The sequence below is a fragment of the Globicephala melas genome, chromosome 3 (genome assembly GCF_963455315.2).
Source record: "Globicephala melas chromosome 3, mGloMel1.2, whole genome shotgun sequence".
NCBI classification, from domain to species: Eukaryota; Metazoa; Chordata; class Mammalia; order Artiodactyla; family Delphinidae; genus Globicephala; species Globicephala melas.
Genome location: NC_083316.1, coordinates 72,500,345 through 72,520,397, shown reverse-complemented (window position 1 = coordinate 72,520,397; position 20,053 = coordinate 72,500,345). Strand labels below are relative to the sequence as shown.

At 34.8% G+C, this 20,053-nt stretch overlaps 1 protein-coding gene and 1 long non-coding RNA gene across 2 annotated transcripts in view; one reads left to right on the top strand and one right to left on the bottom strand.

Moving 5' to 3' along the window:
- Positions 1-17,734, top strand: part of LOC115847586 (uncharacterized) — an 85,087-nt gene extending 67,353 nt beyond the window's left edge. Inside the window, exon 6 of the long non-coding RNA XR_009563421.1 lies at positions 17,538-17,734. This is a non-coding gene — a long non-coding RNA (uncharacterized lncRNA). The remainder of the gene's footprint in view (positions 1-17,537) is intronic.
- Positions 1-20,053, bottom strand: part of ADGRV1 (adhesion G protein-coupled receptor V1) — a 564,815-nt gene that overhangs the window by 152,437 nt on the left and 392,325 nt on the right. Inside the window, exons 85-86 of the mRNA XM_060296007.1 lie at positions 17,623-17,739; positions 7,447-7,625 (exon numbers count right to left, since the gene is read on the bottom strand). Coding sequence (XP_060151990.1) covers positions 7,447-7,625; positions 17,623-17,739 — 296 coding nt within the window. The remainder of the gene's footprint in view (positions 1-7,446; positions 7,626-17,622; positions 17,740-20,053) is intronic.

The window sequence follows — 20,053 nt, the reverse complement described above, 5'->3', positions numbered from 1 at the left end:
AATTCACTTAGGCCTTAGCACATAATAGTTATTCAGTAAGCAATTTGCTGATATTTTCTTTAAAGTTGAATTCATATGACCTAGCAAGAAAGAGAAAAAAGCAACTGTTTTGGAAGTACAAAATAACCTATCATTTTTGTTATGTCATTTTTACTGTTACTGACATTTATTAATATGTCAGGGTCTTACAGCTCAGAGGTAGGAATATGGAGATAAGTAAGTCTTCACTCCCCTCCCCTCTGTATGACATGACTCTGCCACTCATTCTCAATTACTCTATCCTTCCATAGTCACATAACTGTGACCCCAGATTAACAGCATATTATCTATTTAGGGACAATGTCTCAGGGCCATATTCCCTTGGCTTCTACCCTGGCTCTTGACCCTTCTGTATTCTCTTTCCTCTGCATTTGGCATGATAAAGCTAGGGATTTTTCTTCAGATTGTTCCTTTTCCTAGAGCAGTTGAGAAGCCAACCCAAGAAAAATCGGTGGCTACTTCCAAAGACACTAAATATACACCACGCAATAGAGACTACCTCTAGGTACTCTCAACAGAGTTACTTCTGGTAACCAATGGAAATCAATTAAGGACAGACTTCATTTACTTTGGCTTTACTTTAGTTAAACACTGTTCAATTATACGATAAAAAAGAAAGCTAGAAGAATTTCTAGCACAATTTTCAAAAAGTGATGAAAATGTCTTTAAAATTTTTTAAAGGTATAGGAAGCCTTCTTCTGTTAACTTTGAGTATAGTACAGTTTTTCATAGTTTCATAGCATTAACCGGCTCAGTGACAAAGAAGCGGTAACAAGTCTATATTGGGTGTTCTACTTCATAGACAAAAGTAAATTTAAAATTTTATAGGCTCTTTAAAACCTTTCTCTAAATCATGTTGTGTGATTTAAATCTAGATTCAAAAATCCATTACTCTTGGTAAATTAGAATTTTATCTATTATACATGTATAAGAAGATTTTTTTCTCATAAGATATGACATGCCTCATGCAGTATTTAAAATGTTGAGACATTAGTATCATTTGGTGACTTCCAGGTATTTTAGATACAATTCGCTAACCATATTACTGTGTAAGATTTTATTAGGTATATATTATAGAGAAATCATGAAAGTTTTCTCTAAACCCACATTTGTGTAAACTTGCCTTGGTTGTTAAGGCTTTTCTTTTTTCCAGTTCAGATATTTCCATCAAGGGGTAAATTAAGCCCCACATTCTTCATAAATTTATTATTTTTACCATATATTCTGTAATTAATTGCTGACCTCCAGGATGAATTTCAATTTACATAGCTAACTTACTCAAGTATTCATAATATAGTATGATTGGCACAATCATAGGATTTATGACGGGTTCTGAGTCTACCAAGGTTATATATAAGAGGTAGTGTTTTAATCTGAAAATAGACACTTTAAAGAGTTGATATTTAAGTTGATGTTTAGAGGAAAAATAGGTATTTTTTTGGCAGATATAAAGAAAGAAAAGTATTTGAGACATAGAAGATATAGTTAAAGGTATATGCATAGGAGACCATGGGAAATATCAAGTGATTCAGTTACAAAGGATAACTGGAAAGGATGGGTGGGAAGGATGCTAAAAGAAGCTGGTTCAATAGTTTAGAGTCAAACCGTGGACAACCTAACAATCCATGACCTTGATGGTAATGAAAAGCACCTCCTGGGTTTTAAGCATCAGAGTGATATCGTTATTTCCATTTTTCAAAATTTAGTGAATGGACTGTAAAAGGAAGAAATTAGAGATAAGAACACAAGTTAAGAGGCAACCCAACAGACAAGACAAAGATGACACAAATGAACTGAAGAGATGGTGATGAAATAAGAGATGAAAATGAGAAAGTAGTAGGAAGACATTTAGGAGTTAGACTAGGAAACAATTTGTGATTAATAGGATGTGAAATGTAAGGGGAAAATAGTAGAAAAACTCTCAAGTTCACAACATGGGTACCTAGGTAGATGGTGGACTTTTCCTAGGGAATGTAGGTCAAAGCACACATTTAAGAGATTATTATTTATTTATTTATTTTTGCGGTACGCGGGCCTCTCACTGTGCTCCGGACACGCAGGCTCAGCGGCCATGGCTCACGGGCCTAGCCGCTCCACGGCATGTGGGATCTTCCCAGACCGGGGCACAAACCCGTGTCCTCTGCATCGGCAGGCGGACTCTCAACCACTGCGCCACCAGGGAAGCCCTAAGAGATTAATTTTAAACCTGTTAAATATAAGATAGCTGCATGTCATTCTGGTAAAGATGTTTATTGGACTTCTGAATAAATAATAGAAGTCCCTAAACAAACTCAACTTACAGAGATCTTCTCTGAAAAACACATTATAATAAAACTGTCAAAAATCAAAGACAAAGAAAGCATCTTAAAAGCAGTAAGAGAAAAAACTTGTAACTTACAAGGAAACCTTCATAATGCCATCAGTGGATTTCTCATCAGAGACCTTAGAGGTATCCCAGAAGAGAGTGGGATGATATATTCAAAGCACTGAAAGAAAAACCTACCAACCAACAATACCCTACTTGGCAAAGCTGTCCTTAAGAAATTAAGGAGAAATAAAGACTGAAGGAATTCATTACCACTAGCCCCACCTTACAAGAAAAACTGAAAGGAGTTCCTCAAGCTGAAATGAAAGGATACTAGTCACATGAAAACATATAAAAATATACAATACATGTAAAGGTAAGCATGTAGTCAAATTCAGAATATTCTGATACAGTAGTTAGGTAGTGTGTTCACCAGTTAACTCTACTAAAAAAGTTGAAGGACAGAAGTATTAAAAATAACTATAGCTACATTAATTTGTTAATAAATACACAATATAAAAAGAGGTAAATTGTGACCCAAAAAAGAAAAGGGGAGGAGTAAAAGAGCAGTTTTTGTATGCAGATGAAGTTAAGTTGACCAATAAAATAGATTGTTATATCAATAAGATATTTTACGTAAGCCTCATGGTAACCACAAAGCAAAAAACTTTCAGTAGACACACAAAAGATAGAAGGGAATCAAAGCATATCACCATGGAAAAGCACCGATTCAAAAAGGAAAATAGCAAGAGAGGAAAAAGGAAGAAAGGAACAATAAAATAGGCAAAAAAACAATTAATAAGATGTATTAGTAAGTCCTTATCGATAATTACTCTAAATGTAAATATATTAAATTCTTCAATATAAAGGCATAGAATGGCTGGGTAGATTTTTTTTAAAAAAGGGTCCAATATATGCTGCCTATAAGAGATTTACTTCAGCTTTATGGACACATATGGGCTCAAAGAGAAGGGATGAGAAAAGATATTCCATCAAGTGGAACTGAAAGTGAGCAGGGGTAACTATACTTACATCATACAAATAGACTTTAACTCAAATGGTGTAGCAAGAGATGAAGAAGGCCATTATATAATGATAAAGGGTCAACTTATCAAGAGGATATAATAATCATAAATATATATGTACCCAACATCAGAGAACCCAAATATACTAAGCAAATACTAACCAATCTGAAGGGAGAAGTAGACGAGAATACAATAATAGTAGGGGACTTCAACATCCCACTTTTAACAATGGATATATCACCCAGTCAAACAGTCAATAAGAAAATGTTGGACTTGAGCTATTCTTTAGACCAAATGGACCTAAAAGACATATAGAACATGCCATCCAACAGCAACAGAATATACATTCCTCTCAAGTGCACACAGAACATTCTCTAGGAGAGATCATATATTAGGCCACAAAAAAGTTTTAACAAATCTTAAAAGACTGAAATCATATCAAGTATCTTTTCCAACCACAATAGTATGAAACTAGAAATCAATTACAGGAAGAAAACTGGAAAATTCACGAATATGTGGAAATTAAACAATACACTCCTAAACAACCAATGGGTCAAAGAAGGAATCAAAAGGGAAATAAAAAAAATCTTGAAACAAACAAAAATGGAACACAATATACCAAAACTTATACCAAAACTTATGGGATGCAGCAAAAGCAGTTCTAAGATGAAGTCTGTAGTGATAAAAGCCTACATGACGAAAAAAGAAAGATCTCAAACAACCTAACTCTACACCTCAAGGAACTAGGAAAAGAAAAAACTAAGCCCAAAGTTAGCAGAAGGAAGGAAATAATAAAGATTATATACTTTCGGTGGGAACGTAAATTGTTACAACCACTACAGAAAACAGTATGGAGGTTCCTCAAAAAGTTAAAAATAGAACTATCATATCCAGGAAATGAAATCAGGATCTTGAAGAGATATTTGCACCCCCATGTTCACACCAGCATTATTCACAATAGCCAAGATATAGAAACAACCTAAGTGTCTGTCTATGAATGAATGCATAAAGATGTGAGATATATATTGCAATATATACAATACACTACAATATTATTCAGCCACAAGAAAGAAGGAAAGCCTGCCATGTGCAACAACATGGATAGACCTTGTGGGCATTATGCTAAGTGAAGTACTTTAGACAGAGAAAGATAGATATTATATAATCTCACTTATATGAGGAATCTTAAAAAAGCTGCACTCATAGAAACAGAGATTAGAATGGTGGTTGCCATGAACTGAGGATGGGGAAAGTGGGGAGATATTGGTCAAAAGGCACAAATTTCTAGCATAAGACAAATAAGTTCTGGGGATCCAACGTACAGCATGGTGACTATAACAATAATATATTACATACTTGCAAGTTGCTAAGAGAAGAAATCTTAAATGTTCTTAACCACACACACACACACACACACACACACACACACACACACACACAAGGTAATTATGTGAGGTGATGGAGGTGTTAACTAACCTTATTGTGGTAATTAGTTCACAATAGATGTGGGTATCAAAGCATCACACCTTCAACTTACAAAATTATATATGTGAGTCATATCTCAATAAAGCTGGGGAAAATTTTTAAAATAAACAAAATAAATACATAGTACATGGCACATAGTAAGCAAAGCAAATAAAATAAATAAGATAAATAGAATAAAGAAAGAGAAAAGTCAGATAAAATCCAAAAGTAAATCAAGAAGATAAGTCTAGAAATTGATGAAATTGAAATGAAATTTAAAATAAATGCACAATAGAGTATATCAAGAAGTCAAAAGCTGAATTTGGGAAAAAACAGTACTATTCATAAACACCCCAGCAAGACTGATGAGGAGAGGAAAAAATAGTGAAAGAAGACACTAATTGTCAATATCAAGAACGAAAAAAGGTTCATTACTACAGATCTCTTACAAACACTAAAAAATTTGAATAGTTAGATGGAATGGAAACATTCCTAGAAAAAAAGACAATTTATCAAATTGACACAGAAAGAACTGCATATGGAAAATATGAATAGTTCTATATGTTTACAAGAAAATGAATCTGTAATTAAAAGTCTTCCTACAAGGAAAAAATGAGGCCTAGTTGGCTTCATGTGTGACTTCTTCCAAAATAATAAAGAAGAAATATCACTAAATTTGCAAACTTTTTCAGCTAATAGGAAAAGAGCAATAACTTCCTGGTTTTACGAAATTATCATAATTTTGGTTCCAAAAGTTGGCAAAAACATTGTAAATATAACAACTTGAGCATATTAATACATTAGAGATCTACTTAAAGAAAATTCCTCACTAAAAAGGAAGTTTTATTACTGAAAACAACCACTGCACAACAGATGTCCAGTTATTTTACAACCACAAATCCTACCATCTCCAGAGAAAAGGCATGTTTTTGAATGATGATATAAGTATACAATATTTTACAAAAATAACACAGTAATTTATTCTTACATTGAGATTAAAGTAATATTAAAAATACAGAATTTCTTAAAAACTGGAATAAATTCACATGAACATTCTATGTGAATGAAGAAGAAAAGTAACCTATACTACTTACAAAGGTTAGTCACTTTTGGTTGAATAAGGCTATAATTTTAAGATTGGGTAAAGGTTAATGTATTTTACATTGCATTTATTATAGTTGAGCTGGTAATAAAGAACTTTCTGCAAAAGCCTCAGAAGGCAAATATTTTAAGAGTCAGTTGATTTGGACATTCTTGTATAACAGTTTATTTCTCTCTTAAAAATCCTTTTAGAAGCATCAAGAGGGAGTTTCTTCTAGCTAACATCACTTTCATTGGGTGATACACACCCATTTATCCAGACTGGGTGTGTATACATGTGATGCTAAAACTGCTGCCAAATAACCCCGATCTTGCCAGGGAGCTCATGAAAGAGATGGCTACTGGCCACCAGGACTTGTCTCATGGTTACTTTGTACTTGACAAAGAAAGATGCAGAACTTTCTGAAATTAATCCTGGCAGCCCAAGGTTTAAATTAATGCCAGGAGTAGTAATATGTCATAATATAACTGTGAAAAGACACAACCATTCCCTTCTAGAAGATCAGGCTTTTAGAATTTTATATCAACAAAATAGAATACTATATTTCAATACTATTGTTGTAATGCTATAAATTAATCAGTATGAGGGAATCTTACTGAATTGCAATAAAAAGACTAAATTATTATATATGGTATCTCAATGGGTGTGTGTGTATTACATAGCTCATCTCCTTTGGTTTAATGTGGTATGGGATATTCGTCTGCGATTGCCCACGTGTGAAGTGTATCTGCATACATCAATAACAAGTGTTGATTAATAGGCTATTCTTTCTTATTTAGAAATGTTACTTTTTCCTCTAAATCCTCATTACACCAAGGGAGTTGATTAAGCTTTATTACCCAAAGTTGTCTTTTTTTTTTAATGTGGAGTCAATAAAAGGGGCTGAGTGGTCCTCAAAGCTGTAAGATACCAGATTCAGGATTAAGGCGTGCATATATATGTGTGTATAAAGATCCGTTAGATTTCAAGACTACAGTGTACTTTAATAAGAATCTATCAGAAGGACCCAGCTGACCTTGCCTCCTTCCCATGTACTTTTGCAGACACTCTCCATTCACTCTGATTTGGTATTTAGGGATTTTATGAATGATGGTGCCTGCCGTGCTCCCCATCCACCTGCCCCAAATATCAGACTCCTTAGATAACATGCCACACTCAAAATTTGTCACTGATTCTATTCTTCACCAAAATTTTCATAGTTCTCTGATTTCACTAGGTATTTCTGTTTGCCCCAATCTAACAAACTAAATTATGGTAAAGTATAAATTGCTGTGAACTGTTTGATACACCAATTCACCTGAGAAAACTGCACCTATCAAAGGGACTGGAGAGGCAATAGTTTCTTATTTATAGAGATAATTAGAGATTTAGAAGGTGTGGCAGGAAGGCAAAGGTCTTCATGGTGCTCCTTCAGTCAGACCCCTTAGTCAACTGCTCCCACCTTCTACCAGTAAAGCTGCCTGGATACAGAAAGGCTGAGGAGGCAGTGTGCTCTGCCTGGATGTACTTACAGGTCACCGTGGATGAGTCCATAGATCTGCGACATGCTCTGATGATAGACTCCTCTCAAAATAACTATGAGGAGAATCACCACAAAAGCTGGAAGTCCCCAACTCAGAAGAAAAAACAGCAGATACCGCCTTTCTGTGTGTTCATCATTCATCACCAGCACGTACCAGAAATTCACAGACTACGGAAAGAAGCAGAACATGAGATGAACAGGCTCTGGTCTAGTGGCACAGGAAACACACTCACCTGGCTTAGGCATAAAGAGTGACAACAGATCAATAAAGGGGCAGGCTCTACTCAATAACTATAGTTTTGATTTGATTTTTTAAGTCAGTTCACACATTCATTTTTTTCATATACCCGAGAAATTCAGGGTATCTCAAAAGTCCGAAAACATTAGTAAATACTTAGTTTATTTACTGTACTTTATATTTTGCTTAATTTGTTTTGATTATGACGATTTGACTCAGTCATAATCGTCTGTGATTGTTCTGTCAATGTCTTTGAAGAAACACACAGATACTCAAACGTACTTTCTATATGAACAGCTTCATGATGATAATGAAGTAAATAGCCCTATGTCCCAGACTTTTAAACAATGTTTACTTATTGAGGGTTGATCACGTGGTAGAGTCAGACACTTGTTCCAGGGAATGGGGATATAGTTGTGACAACAGCCCCAGTCTCAGTCCCAAGTGGGAGACAGACAAGTAAACAGAAAATGTTTGCACAGAGAAAAATGTACTGTGATGGGGTAGGCTTTGCGGCCATTCTCCTTTCTCAATTTACACTCTCTCTTTTTCATTCATTCGCTTGATAAATGCTTATTGAGTGCTTACTGCATTTCAAAGGCCCGTCTAGGCACTGGGGCTATAACAGTAACAGAGGTGGTAGGGGTATTTACCTTCTTGAATCTTACTTTCCAAACAAATGGGAAGAAATCATTAAGGAAAACATTTAAATTTATATCATACTTTATATGTTATTTCTTATCTTCTTAAGATAAAAATATAAAAGGGGGCTTCCCTGGTGGCGCAGTGGTTGAGAGTCCGCCTGCCGATGCAGGGGACACGGGTTCGTGCCCCGGTCCGGGAAGATCCCACATGCCGTGGAGCGGCTGGGCGCGTGAGCCATGGCCGTTGAGCCTGCATGTCCGGAGCCTGTGCTCCGCAACGGGAGAGGCCACAACAGTGAGAGGCCCGCGTAACGCAAAAAAAAAAAAAAAAAAAAAAAAAAAAAAAATATATATATATATATATATATATATATATATAAAAGGGACAAGTGTATATAAAGAGTGAGGGGGATGAAGGGATATATTAGATAAATAGAAGAAGGAATCCGAGGCCTGGAAATGTTACTGTTGGCCCCAAATCACACCTAGCATGTATATAAGCCAAATCTAGAACTTACATATTCTGCCTTCTAGTGTTCTTTTCCCATGAGATCACTTATGTTTAATTATCTTTTATTACAGAAACAACATTGAAAGGCATATCATATATATTTCACACATGATGCTTATCCACTAGATAAACCCCCTTCTCAATTTCATATTGTGAAGTGTGAGTACAGATTAATCATATATGTATATTTTTATACATTAGTGACAACAATCCCAGAGCAAGTGACAACAATCTCAGTTTCTTCATGTGTACAACAAAGCTATTACAAAGATTACATAAGACACTACATATAAAGTGCTAAGCACATAGTCAGCACTAAAAAATGTGACCACCTCACTTAAATCTCCTATTAGGATGTCGGACAGTGTGAAAAACAAAAGATAAATAGAGACCAAAAGTAAGCAGTGATACAATGGAAACTCTTCTATGTGAAAAACAACATGCCTAATGTTCCTAGGAAGGCTTTCAGATAGTTTACTGAGGCTTCCAGGTAAGATTCTATCTGAACCAAAGTAGCCTTGAAGGATTAGTATTGATTGGCCTAAACCAGGAAAGGATAAAAATGTTTGGTTACTTGAAGATTTTTGTCTCTGAATTTTATTTCCCGTCAGCACTCCATATCTTTATGTACATCTGCATCTATCTGAAATTATGGAGGATGTTTTGAGTTGCTGCTTATGTAAATTTGTTCTAACTTCTTTTTAAAAATTATTAGGTCCAAGAGGCTTTTTTCCTCCTTTCTATTATTAGTGTAGGGACATGACTCAAATAGGTGGGTCTGTATCAAGTGTCTGATGCTGGAGTGGTCAATACTGCCTGTTAAGAGAATGAAAATTCATGCAAAGTAAGGATGATTAACCCATTTCCAAAATAAAAGTACGGATTATTTATTTTAAATCGATGTTGTATGTATCCTTATAACATGGTAACTCAGTGGTGCAGTCGGTGGAAGAATCAGGAAGGAGCGCACAGATTGGTAAATGACTTGTAAGTTGATTCATCATGATAAAGATTGGGGCATTTCCAAAATGTCCACTTTTACACTTTTTAGAATCACTGAACGTTTCAGCAACCGTCTGACCTTTACCACAGCCTCAGATAAGACTGAGACAAATGTAATTGCTTGTTAGATGTACACACACAATGCTTCTGCTCTAAAGAGCTCAAGGTACAGGGTCACTGATTCTTGAATACTCAGTTAAGCAAATCAAGCTCCAAATGTCATAAGCTTTTGTTAATTAAAAAAAAAAATCTCTTTCCTTCTCAAAAGAATCCAATCATTGAGGTATACTCTAGGGACAGTATTTACCACTATATGACTTTTTTTTTTTTTGCTAAAGAATGGAAACACTATGTAATGAAACAACATCTAACTATTCTGGAAATACCATATGGCCTAAACCTAAGACTTGTGTTGACTAACTCACTTCAAGTTTTACTTGAAATTTAAAATATTTTAATATAGTATGTATGGTAGGTATATTTTGGGATGTATGCCTAGGCCATCAGCACTCTTCTCTGAACCCTGTCTCCCTCCTTACCTTCCCCCACCCCCTGCCAACATATGCAGGGTGGGCTCATGACCCTGTTCCTCTGCCCACAGCTGTGGATCTGGCGACAAAGCCTGACCCAGGCTGAACCAATCATCTCTCACTGAGTTCCCTGAAATTTTGTGATAGTTAAGCTGGTCAACTGAGAAAAGAAAACATATGAACTTTCGTGGTAGGAGTAGCCAAAGGCACAGTGAAGAGAGAAAGTGTGTTTGTAGAGAAGAAGAAGGGACAAAGCCTTCCATTCCTGCTCACAGCTCCTTGAGGTCCAACTGTACTTACAGAACTTGGGTTCAATGAGTTAGCCTATATGCTTATTATTCCTTTTATGATTTGAAAGTTTGCTTGGATTAACTTAGTTTTTCTTCATTGTTCTAAAAACATTGAGGCATATATTGCTCCTCTGAAGCACTTGGGTTAAAAGCTCCAGTACTGCCATTCTCCACAATAAGGTGGGAGTGGAACATTTGAGATACATTCCTTTCCCTGTAATCGTGGTTCCTCCTTTGTAATCGAAGGTTAGAGTATCAAGAGACCATTATCTTTGCATAATATTTTTATGTTGCCAGATATATAGCATATGTGCCTCAGTATCTGTGTTTATCCAATGTTAGAACTAAAAGAATTATGAAAATTCAGTATAAGTTAAAGGTGTCACTCTCACCAACATGCTTCATACTGACTGAGCACAGCTTACCACACTTACATATTTATTGCTAAAGACTAAATGTGAATCGAAATTTCAGTACCTAGGTCTCCAGTTACATTTCTATCTCTAGGCTTTAAACACTTTGTTAGAACCCTCTTATGGACCATCTCAAGACATCTTATTTAGAGATAAGGAAGCTGAGGCAGCGAGAGAAAAACATAGCTTTTTCATATTTGGGTTAGTTATAGAACAAAGCATCTTGTGAAGGCTAAGGTTAAGATTTATTTCCATAGAAAGTCACACAAATGCTGACAATATTATTGTTTCCATGAGAGCTTATTTTTTTGTCCTCATTTTCCCGCACTCATTGTATGTGCCAGTGGAGATGTATTTTCCTGGTTCAAGTATGGAGATAACCCATTCTCTCTCCCTCTCCACTTTTTGCCAGCACTAAATGAGAACTTATAAAGGGCTTAATCAGAATAGAAATGGCTGAAACATATCTGTGAGCTATGGTAGATTAATGTTTGTATACCTTGTAGTACCTAGTAAAATGCTCTGCATACAATCTTTATTGAGAAGTATCAAATAAACGAAGATGTACACAATTTCAATATTTAAGTTTTCATTGAATTTAATAACAATTTCATAATTTGGTTTAGTTATTGAGTTTATTTATTTATATACTACCTTCTCAGAAAGAATTGTAGAATTGATTTGATTGAACTCCTAATGAAGGGGGTCAATGTTAAACTGGTGGAAACTTGCAAATGTTAAATACAACAGTTTAAGAGAATAAGAATGGAATCAGTATTTACTAATTGGTTAATAAATGTAGACCCCACATTAAGCTATATCTCATTTAATAAAGACAACTGCTCTCCTAAGTTTTATTATTATTATTATTAATACAGGAGGAAACTGAAGACAGGAGAAGCGTATTTCTCAGAATTGGGAATTGAGGCTGTTAGAATTTAAACTGATTCTGATTAAGATGCAAACCAACCAAATGAATTACCCAGATACAATTTAGTTCAAATATAGATAGGAATAAACTAAAAGATGGTGTGTCTATAAGCATATTTACTTACATTCGTATACGTACATGTCTATTTATTTTTAGAGTAACATTTTCGATTACCGCTACTATCTTCCAAGCGTCTGCACAGGAAAATTGAAGCTATACTGCGTTAACTGTTTGATGGTAATAAGTCATAAATGCTTTCCTATGCTCCATAAACACAGATTCATTAGTTTGCTCATATAATATATGCTAATATAATACATATTATATGTATAAAATATAAAGGAGAAATGCCTTTTCTTTTTTTAAGTTAAAATAGGCTGCTTGAATCCCATACATTTTTATGATGTGTGGAATAAGATTGGAATCTAGCCTGTTGTTTAATATTTGGTTATTAATTGTGTCACCAGAAACCATGCACTGATATATAGCATCAAGTTCAGTCAGAGATCACGGATGCTATTAATTCTGTCATCACCATACGTTCTTAGTCATTCATTTCAGAGGAGAGTCTAAGAAATGTTACCATGTGTCCTTGTTCCAGTTATCCTCCCTTTTAACAATTTTTACAAGGCTTTGTGAGGATTGGAGAATTCAGTATTTCCTGGATATATCATTTTTATCTTGATAATTACCAGTCTGTTTTCCTTATGAATGCTCAAGTACAACTGTGAAATGATTTCTAACTTTATTCTACCATTTAAGAAATATGTTCTTCAAGTAAGCTTTAGTTTCAAAATAAAATGTTATAGTTTTGAGTAAGCTGTGTCCCTTGGCATGAAATGAACAGACTGCAAGGACAATCCAGGCTTGGATACTGATCATAACTGAAGCAGATTATTATATAATTTAACTTGGTGACAGGAAATGATCATAAAACTGGGCCAAATGAATATACAGGCAAAATTAAGTTTCTATTTACCTATATTAAATACTAATATCTCAAATAATTTACTTGTGATTTATTTCCTGCATGAATTCACACATGGTCTGGCAATCCATCTGGCAGCATGTTTCACGTAGATGTTAAGAGCAAAGACATTAGTTCTAGGGATTTATTCTGTAAGTAGACAAATATTCAGAGTGTAAGGATGTTCGAAGAAACATTGTTTATAATAGCAAAAATAACTGGAAATAACCAGCATTTCATTAATAGGAATCAGAAAAAAATTATGGAATAACCATATTATAGAAGAGAAAAAAAAGTATATCAGTATGGGGTAAACTTATATATATATATTTATATATATATATATACACACACTATAAACATATATACACTATATACACACAAACACACACATGTGCTTCTTTATATATTTATAAATATTTATATACTTGTGGAATATATCTGGAGGCATACACAGGAAACCATTAACAGTGTTTAACTTTGGGAGTAGGGTTGAGGGTAGAGCAGAGAGTGGAGAGCATATGAAAGAGGGAGAAATAGATGTACTTTTCATTTAATATTTCTCTATAGTGTTTGATTATGTTTTGTACAATTAGTATATGCTATTTCTAAAATGAAAGCCAATCAAAACAGAAAAAAGAAACAAAAGTTAGAACAATAACTAGGAAAACAGAGCAAAAGTACCATGAGAGCTTAAATTCTCACTGTCAATTTTTCTTAGAGTAGACATAACCCTGCTGTTTCAGTAATTTCCGAGTGATCTTACATGAAGAGCAAACAGAAGGCTAACTCAATTTCCATGGGCAAAAAGGAATTTGTGAGTTGTATACTTCTAAAAAAATATGCAAAATAATTTGTTACTCTATTCCCATCATGCACAGTGTGACTTCCCTGTCAAAGAAAGGGGAAGCCTAAAGAAACACTCAGGAAAGGGGACGTCTAAAGAAACAGTAAAGGCCACCAGCTCTGGTCTGGAGCCTGCTATGAGCCACACGTGCACTTCAGTAAAGAGGTTAGAGGTTATCAGCTTGCTAAGGCTTTTCAGCTCATGTCTGCCTCACACTGTCAGCCCTCTCGTTCTCCTATATCAAGCTAATTCTCTTTTGCCAAAAAAAAAAAAAAAAAAAAGTGTAAATTATACTGGAAAAACAGAGTATTTCAACATGTTTCAAAATCTAAGAATTATTAGTCTACATATTTGCTTAGCCGATAATATGGGTAAATTCGTATGGAGTGTGCAGTCTGTACCAGGAATCATTCCAAGCTCTTTCCATGTATTCATTCATTTTGTCTTTTTACAATCCTCAAAGAGAGGTATTGTTATTACAAATCTAATCATTCAATAAGAAAATCTAGGCTCAGAGAAGTTATGTAACATGTTTACCAACAAAATTGCTCTTTACCTACTCTAAAATAGAATCCCTTTTTACTACAATGTATTAAAAGTATGATGTAAAAGTAAAATAACTTTTCAAGATAAATTCATTTAAATGTATTTATTCTAAGATTGAAGATATAATACAGATCAAAATAAATAATTCTTGCATGCTTAGCTCAATGATTAAAAGTTAGTGATTAACTTTTCATCATAAGCTATGCACACATACATATATCAATTTCTCTCCTACATTGCTAGAAATACAAAGTAGAATTATTGAAATGTTAATATTCTTTCAATTTTTTCAACTGTTTGACTAACAAGATTGGATTAACAGTAGTCTTATCTTTTAAATAATGTTTTAAAAACGAATTCTCATTAAAAAAAAAAGATTTTAGCAGACAGTATTTTATAAACAGGAAAACACAGGTTAGTAAAGGCGACAACCTCTGACCACAAAGTAACTCATTAGAAGTAACCTACCTAGAATCAGAAGTTATTGAATTTTTCCCTTGTGGTCACACCACAAACCATGAAAGTGTGTGGTGTACCATCTGAAACACATTAAACTTCACTGGTACTTTAAATAGTTTTCCTAAACCATCAGCCATACAGAAATCTAATTAGTTTACTAAATGTGCATCAGCCACAATCATATTTACTCAAAACTGGAAGAAGACATACAGAATACAGCAATCTCTATTAAGCTGGATGAAATTTTATATGCCATCCCCTAAAGCAGGAAATCTGTCTACAACATATTTGAAAGTTGGTCATTTCCCCCATTTTGAACATATTTCAGTGATTGGACGTTCTCTACTTTTAGACATAGCTTTTTCAACTTTGAAATTCTTACTGACTATAAAAGTTCTTAACGTGATTCAAAATTTGCTTCCCTAATTTTTGACCCATTTGTTCTGGTTCTTCCAGATGAAGCTATATAGTCCATTCTTTCTTTCCTGTAGCAGCCCTCCCAGTATCCGTAGACAGCCATCACATCTCACTAAGTTCTTTCCAGGTTAGTTGTCTCCAGCTGCCTCCAAGTTTCTTATAGGACTGTCTTCCAACTTCTCATTGGCTGGTTAATATTCCTGCTGAAAGTGGTTACAGGGAGCCAGGGTTGTCTGACTATTGTAGATTATAATTTAAACATGGCTCCCCCAGCTGCCTTCATACTGTTATTAATGTAACCCAGGTCTGTGTTGTTTTTGTAGTTACCGTAGTTGCTATGGTTTAAGTAATCTGGTCACACATTTGATTGCTACTGAGTTTGGGTTAAATTAAAATTTCAAGTTGTTTACATTAACCCCCATCAGATTATGCCTCTTGCACTCTCATTTTCAAGCTGTCGCAGTACAGGTTTTCTATATTTGTTCTACCTGTACTCTTAACACAGGCAGCTTGCTGTTTTAGCTTGTTTCAGCTCTGTATCATTGCATACCTGATAAGACAGCTCCCTGTGTTTTCATCCAGATCATTCATCAAGAACTGAATAGGTCAGGGACATGGACAAAGACCTTCAGCAAACCGCTATGGACCTCAGTTCAGGAAGATAAATGACAACATACACAGGGCACACATAAAAAGTTCAACTTAGATAAACTACTAAAGGGAGTCAGAGAATCTTGCAAATGCTATTGTAATTTCAGCAAGTATTTATTTTATGTTGTATGGTTTAGATTTATTTTTTAATTGTTTGGTGGGGGACTGGAGAACACCATAAATTTTCCATAATTAGAGCTGCTCAAAGAGCTATAAGACAATAATTCTATGAGGTAGGAATTATTATCTCCATATGCAGATTTAGAAACAAACCTTGGAGAGAGTCAATAACTTGATTAAGGTTACAAAGATAATAACAGAGCCAGAATTCAAACCCAGATGCAGGCCTCCAATTGTTCCAAGTAGTTCTATTAACTAAACAGTTCAGTTTTCTTCTGCTTCAGAGACAACTATAATATGATACTTGGGAAAAGATCCCTTCCTTGAATCTGTATGGTATTCTCTATTAATAGTATCACCTCACCTTCCTCCAATATTGCCAGATGGTAGACATCCCACATCCTTCTTATTCAACAAGAGAAAAGAATATGCAAGAGCCTGAATGCATCTGTTTACATAGTATACTTCACCTGCGTACTCAGAAACACATATGAAACTATTTCTATCACGTGAAAGATGGAACAATACCACCATGCAGAAATCACTTTCGAAGGCAGCATCTTAGTTGAGCTATTGAATTAGTGAAATTAATAGTGCTTAAGTGGATCCAACTCTCACATCACCTTCTTTATCAAGCAAATCAGCATTAGACAATAGAGAGAATTTGGGACTTTAGTCAGAAAAGGAGAGTTCAAATCTCTCCCCAGCCCTTACTAGTTCCTCAGGAGAGTATGCTAGATCTCTTTGGGTTTCACTCTGTACCCTCTCCCAAAGTGATCTCTTCCAAAGCAATGGCTCCATTTTCCAACTCTAAGTCAGTAATTGTCTAATGTATTTCTCTAGCATGGACCTCTGTTCTGGGATTTAGCTCTGCATATTCCACTTCTCCCTGAGTCTCCATTGGAGATCTCACAAGAACTTCACACTCAGCATGTCCTTAAAAATAACCCATCATCTTCTCCCAGTCTCCAGGGATCATTATTTTAGTTCAAGGCACCACTATCTACCCATTCATTCATGCCAGAAACTTGGGTGACATCCTCGGTTCCACCTTCTGCGTTCTTTATAACCAATCTCTACATCCTATAGTTCTAGTTTAAAAAAACAATTCTTAGAAGCTGTTCACTTCCCTTTGTCTCTTCTGCTCCCTTTGGTTCACACCACCACGTTCTTTCCCCTGAATACAGCTAAAGCTACTTAATTGGCTCCCATGTCAACTCTTTGCTGAACTCAATTCACTACAAACAGGGAGTTCCTTCTAAAATCCAAATCTCATCATGTCACTCTCTTGCTTAAAAATAATTCTATGACTTCTCATAGAAAAAAAGTTAAAATTTCTTACTGTGCCTTATAGGGCCTCATCTCCTACCATTCTCTTATTTCCAACTCTATTAGATTTCTTTTCATTTCCTCAAATTCACTACACTTTCTAATGTTGTACAGCTTATAAGGTTTCTCTTGCATTGATCTCCTGGGAATGCAGTGACGGATATATGGAATTGCTTCCATTTCAGTATAAAGAATATCAGATATAAAGGCCACTCCATCCAGACACATTGGAAAGCTGAAGGGGGCAGAGGGAGGAAAGGAGGTACCAACCTGGATGAGCATCCAGCTAAACTGGCAAAGATACAGGTAATGTATGACAGCAGCCACGGCTGAACAGCTCTCCTCCGTGAGTTGGGGACTTGCATATGCAGATGCCAGAAATACAATCTGTAAGAAACAAATACTTTTATTTTAAAATCATGTTAAAGTCATTCAAGAATATTAAGAAAATAAAACATTTTCTTATCTGAATCGACGATTCAATGACTCAAAGGGAAAAGAATTTGATTTGTTGCCCAAAATGAGATGACTAAGTCACTCTAAAAATGGCAATACATGGATTTTTATGTTTATAAGAAACAATGAATTATATGAAATTATGCTACACACTGCATCGGACTGTCAAGAGGAAATTCTCAAAGTAAACTCTGTTCTTACAGATGGACAAAAATCATATGAAATACATTTATTTTAGTTAAGTACAAAAGAGAAAATAGAGTGGAAATACCATTCCTTGTGTAAGTCAAAGCTAATAGGAGAGAAAAGAAAGAGAAGAAAAAAAGCTCTGAGGCTACCATCATCTGCATCCTCTGGTCAGGAAGTACACATATAACAAAATAGACTTAAAATAAATGTAAAATTTCAAACCCTATGGTTACCCTAATTCTTGGATTTTTATTTCGACTACCCTCAAGTCTTTCTTCAAAAGTAACCTTCACAATGGGACCTTTCTTGACCACACTATTTAAAATTACACCCTCTTTTCTTCTCTCCTTCCCACATATGTGATCTCCCTACTCTACCTTTCTGTTTCTTTTTTAAACAGTGCTTGTCATTTTCTAACATGCTCTGTCATTTGTTTATTTCTTATGTTTCTTGGTCATTGTTAGTGTCACCCACTAGAATGTAATCCCTATGAAGGCAGGATCACTTAATGTTTTACTCACTGGTATACCCCACACTCACACAGCCCAGTGTCTGGAACACAGTAGGTACTCTCAAAGTCTCTATTGGAGGTACTCAATAAATACTTGTTGAATAAATGGATAAATAAATGCAGTGAAACACTCCTGTGATTTCTATCTATCATTTTCTCTACTATATGACTACTATGTCAAATTTTATAATGGAAAGTATAGATGGCAAGGGAAAATTTGGAGCAATAATAGTGGACTGTAACCTCTCAAGGAATAAATTCCCTTCCTCTTTCAGACACAGACCAAGTCTTTTTAACTTAATGTTTTAATAAACTACCACTATGCCTGGAATATGCCTGAAATGTTCAATAAATAATTGTTGAAAGAAAGAATGATTGATTCCAAAACAACAGAGGGGTGCTGTAAGGAGAAAAGTAGCTGACTTAGGCCTCAAAATCTCTCAACTTCTAAAAAGGAAATGCAAATGTCATTAATGTTTCTTGGATTTTAAAAAATGAATACTGTGCTCAAAATCAAATCAGAATATTGTTTTTATTTTCAAATGAAATATACCCCTCCCCAAACCTTTTATTTCAAAGGTGTGTACGTTAAATCGTCTTGAAAATTTCTGCCCAGGAGTGTTCCCAGGATGGCATCATTGTGGCGAATGTCAGGATCTGGGATAAGAACTTGCATGCTCCCAGTATCTCTATTTCATGGGGAAAAACTTACCTTAACCAGTCTCCTTAGTCAATTACAGAAGAACCAAAATGCTAATTAATAAATTCACAATAATACATATCTCATGCCATGCTGACTTCCCTCTTGGTAATTATTTATTGAGTACTTTCTGTACCAAGTATAGAAGAAAAGGAAACCTTTTCCCTTTTTTTTTTCTTTTTCAAGCTATGGACTCTAAACAAGTCAGTTTACCCTTCTGGGACTAATTCCCTCATTAGTAGGAGGAGGAAGTTGGAAAAAATAAACTCTAAAGTCTCTTTCTACTCCAAAATTCCAGGATTATTTTTTAAATGAGAAGTACTCCTGACTCAACTTTTTGTTTATTTTAACTCTAGTTTTGGAGTATTTGTAACACACAATTTTAAAAAAAAAAAAGCAGACACTAGAAATGTATGTCTGGTTATATCCTAACAATCTGGTACAAATTAGCTCCCTGGAAAAAATAAAGCCAACAAATTTGCCTTTCCAGAATGTATCACAAATAGCTTTTGAATTATTAGAGCTTATTTTAAAAACACGCCTAGATTTCCCTAGATTTTAGCTTCAAACTTCTGAATTGTAATATATTATAGGTCATACATTTAAACTTCCTAAATTTCACAAAAATTCATTGAACACCTTCACCAAAACACTAACAATGAACACTAAACAACTGAAAACTATGCCTTAAAAGACCTTAGAAACACAGAACTGTGAGATTCAGCCAAACAAAAAAATCCAAAAAACAAAAAGAATAATTTTAACATTTTATGCTTTTTATTTGCACAAAGTGGCATCTTTTCATAAAGTCTTTATATGTGTACTTATAATAAATTTGAGCCTCT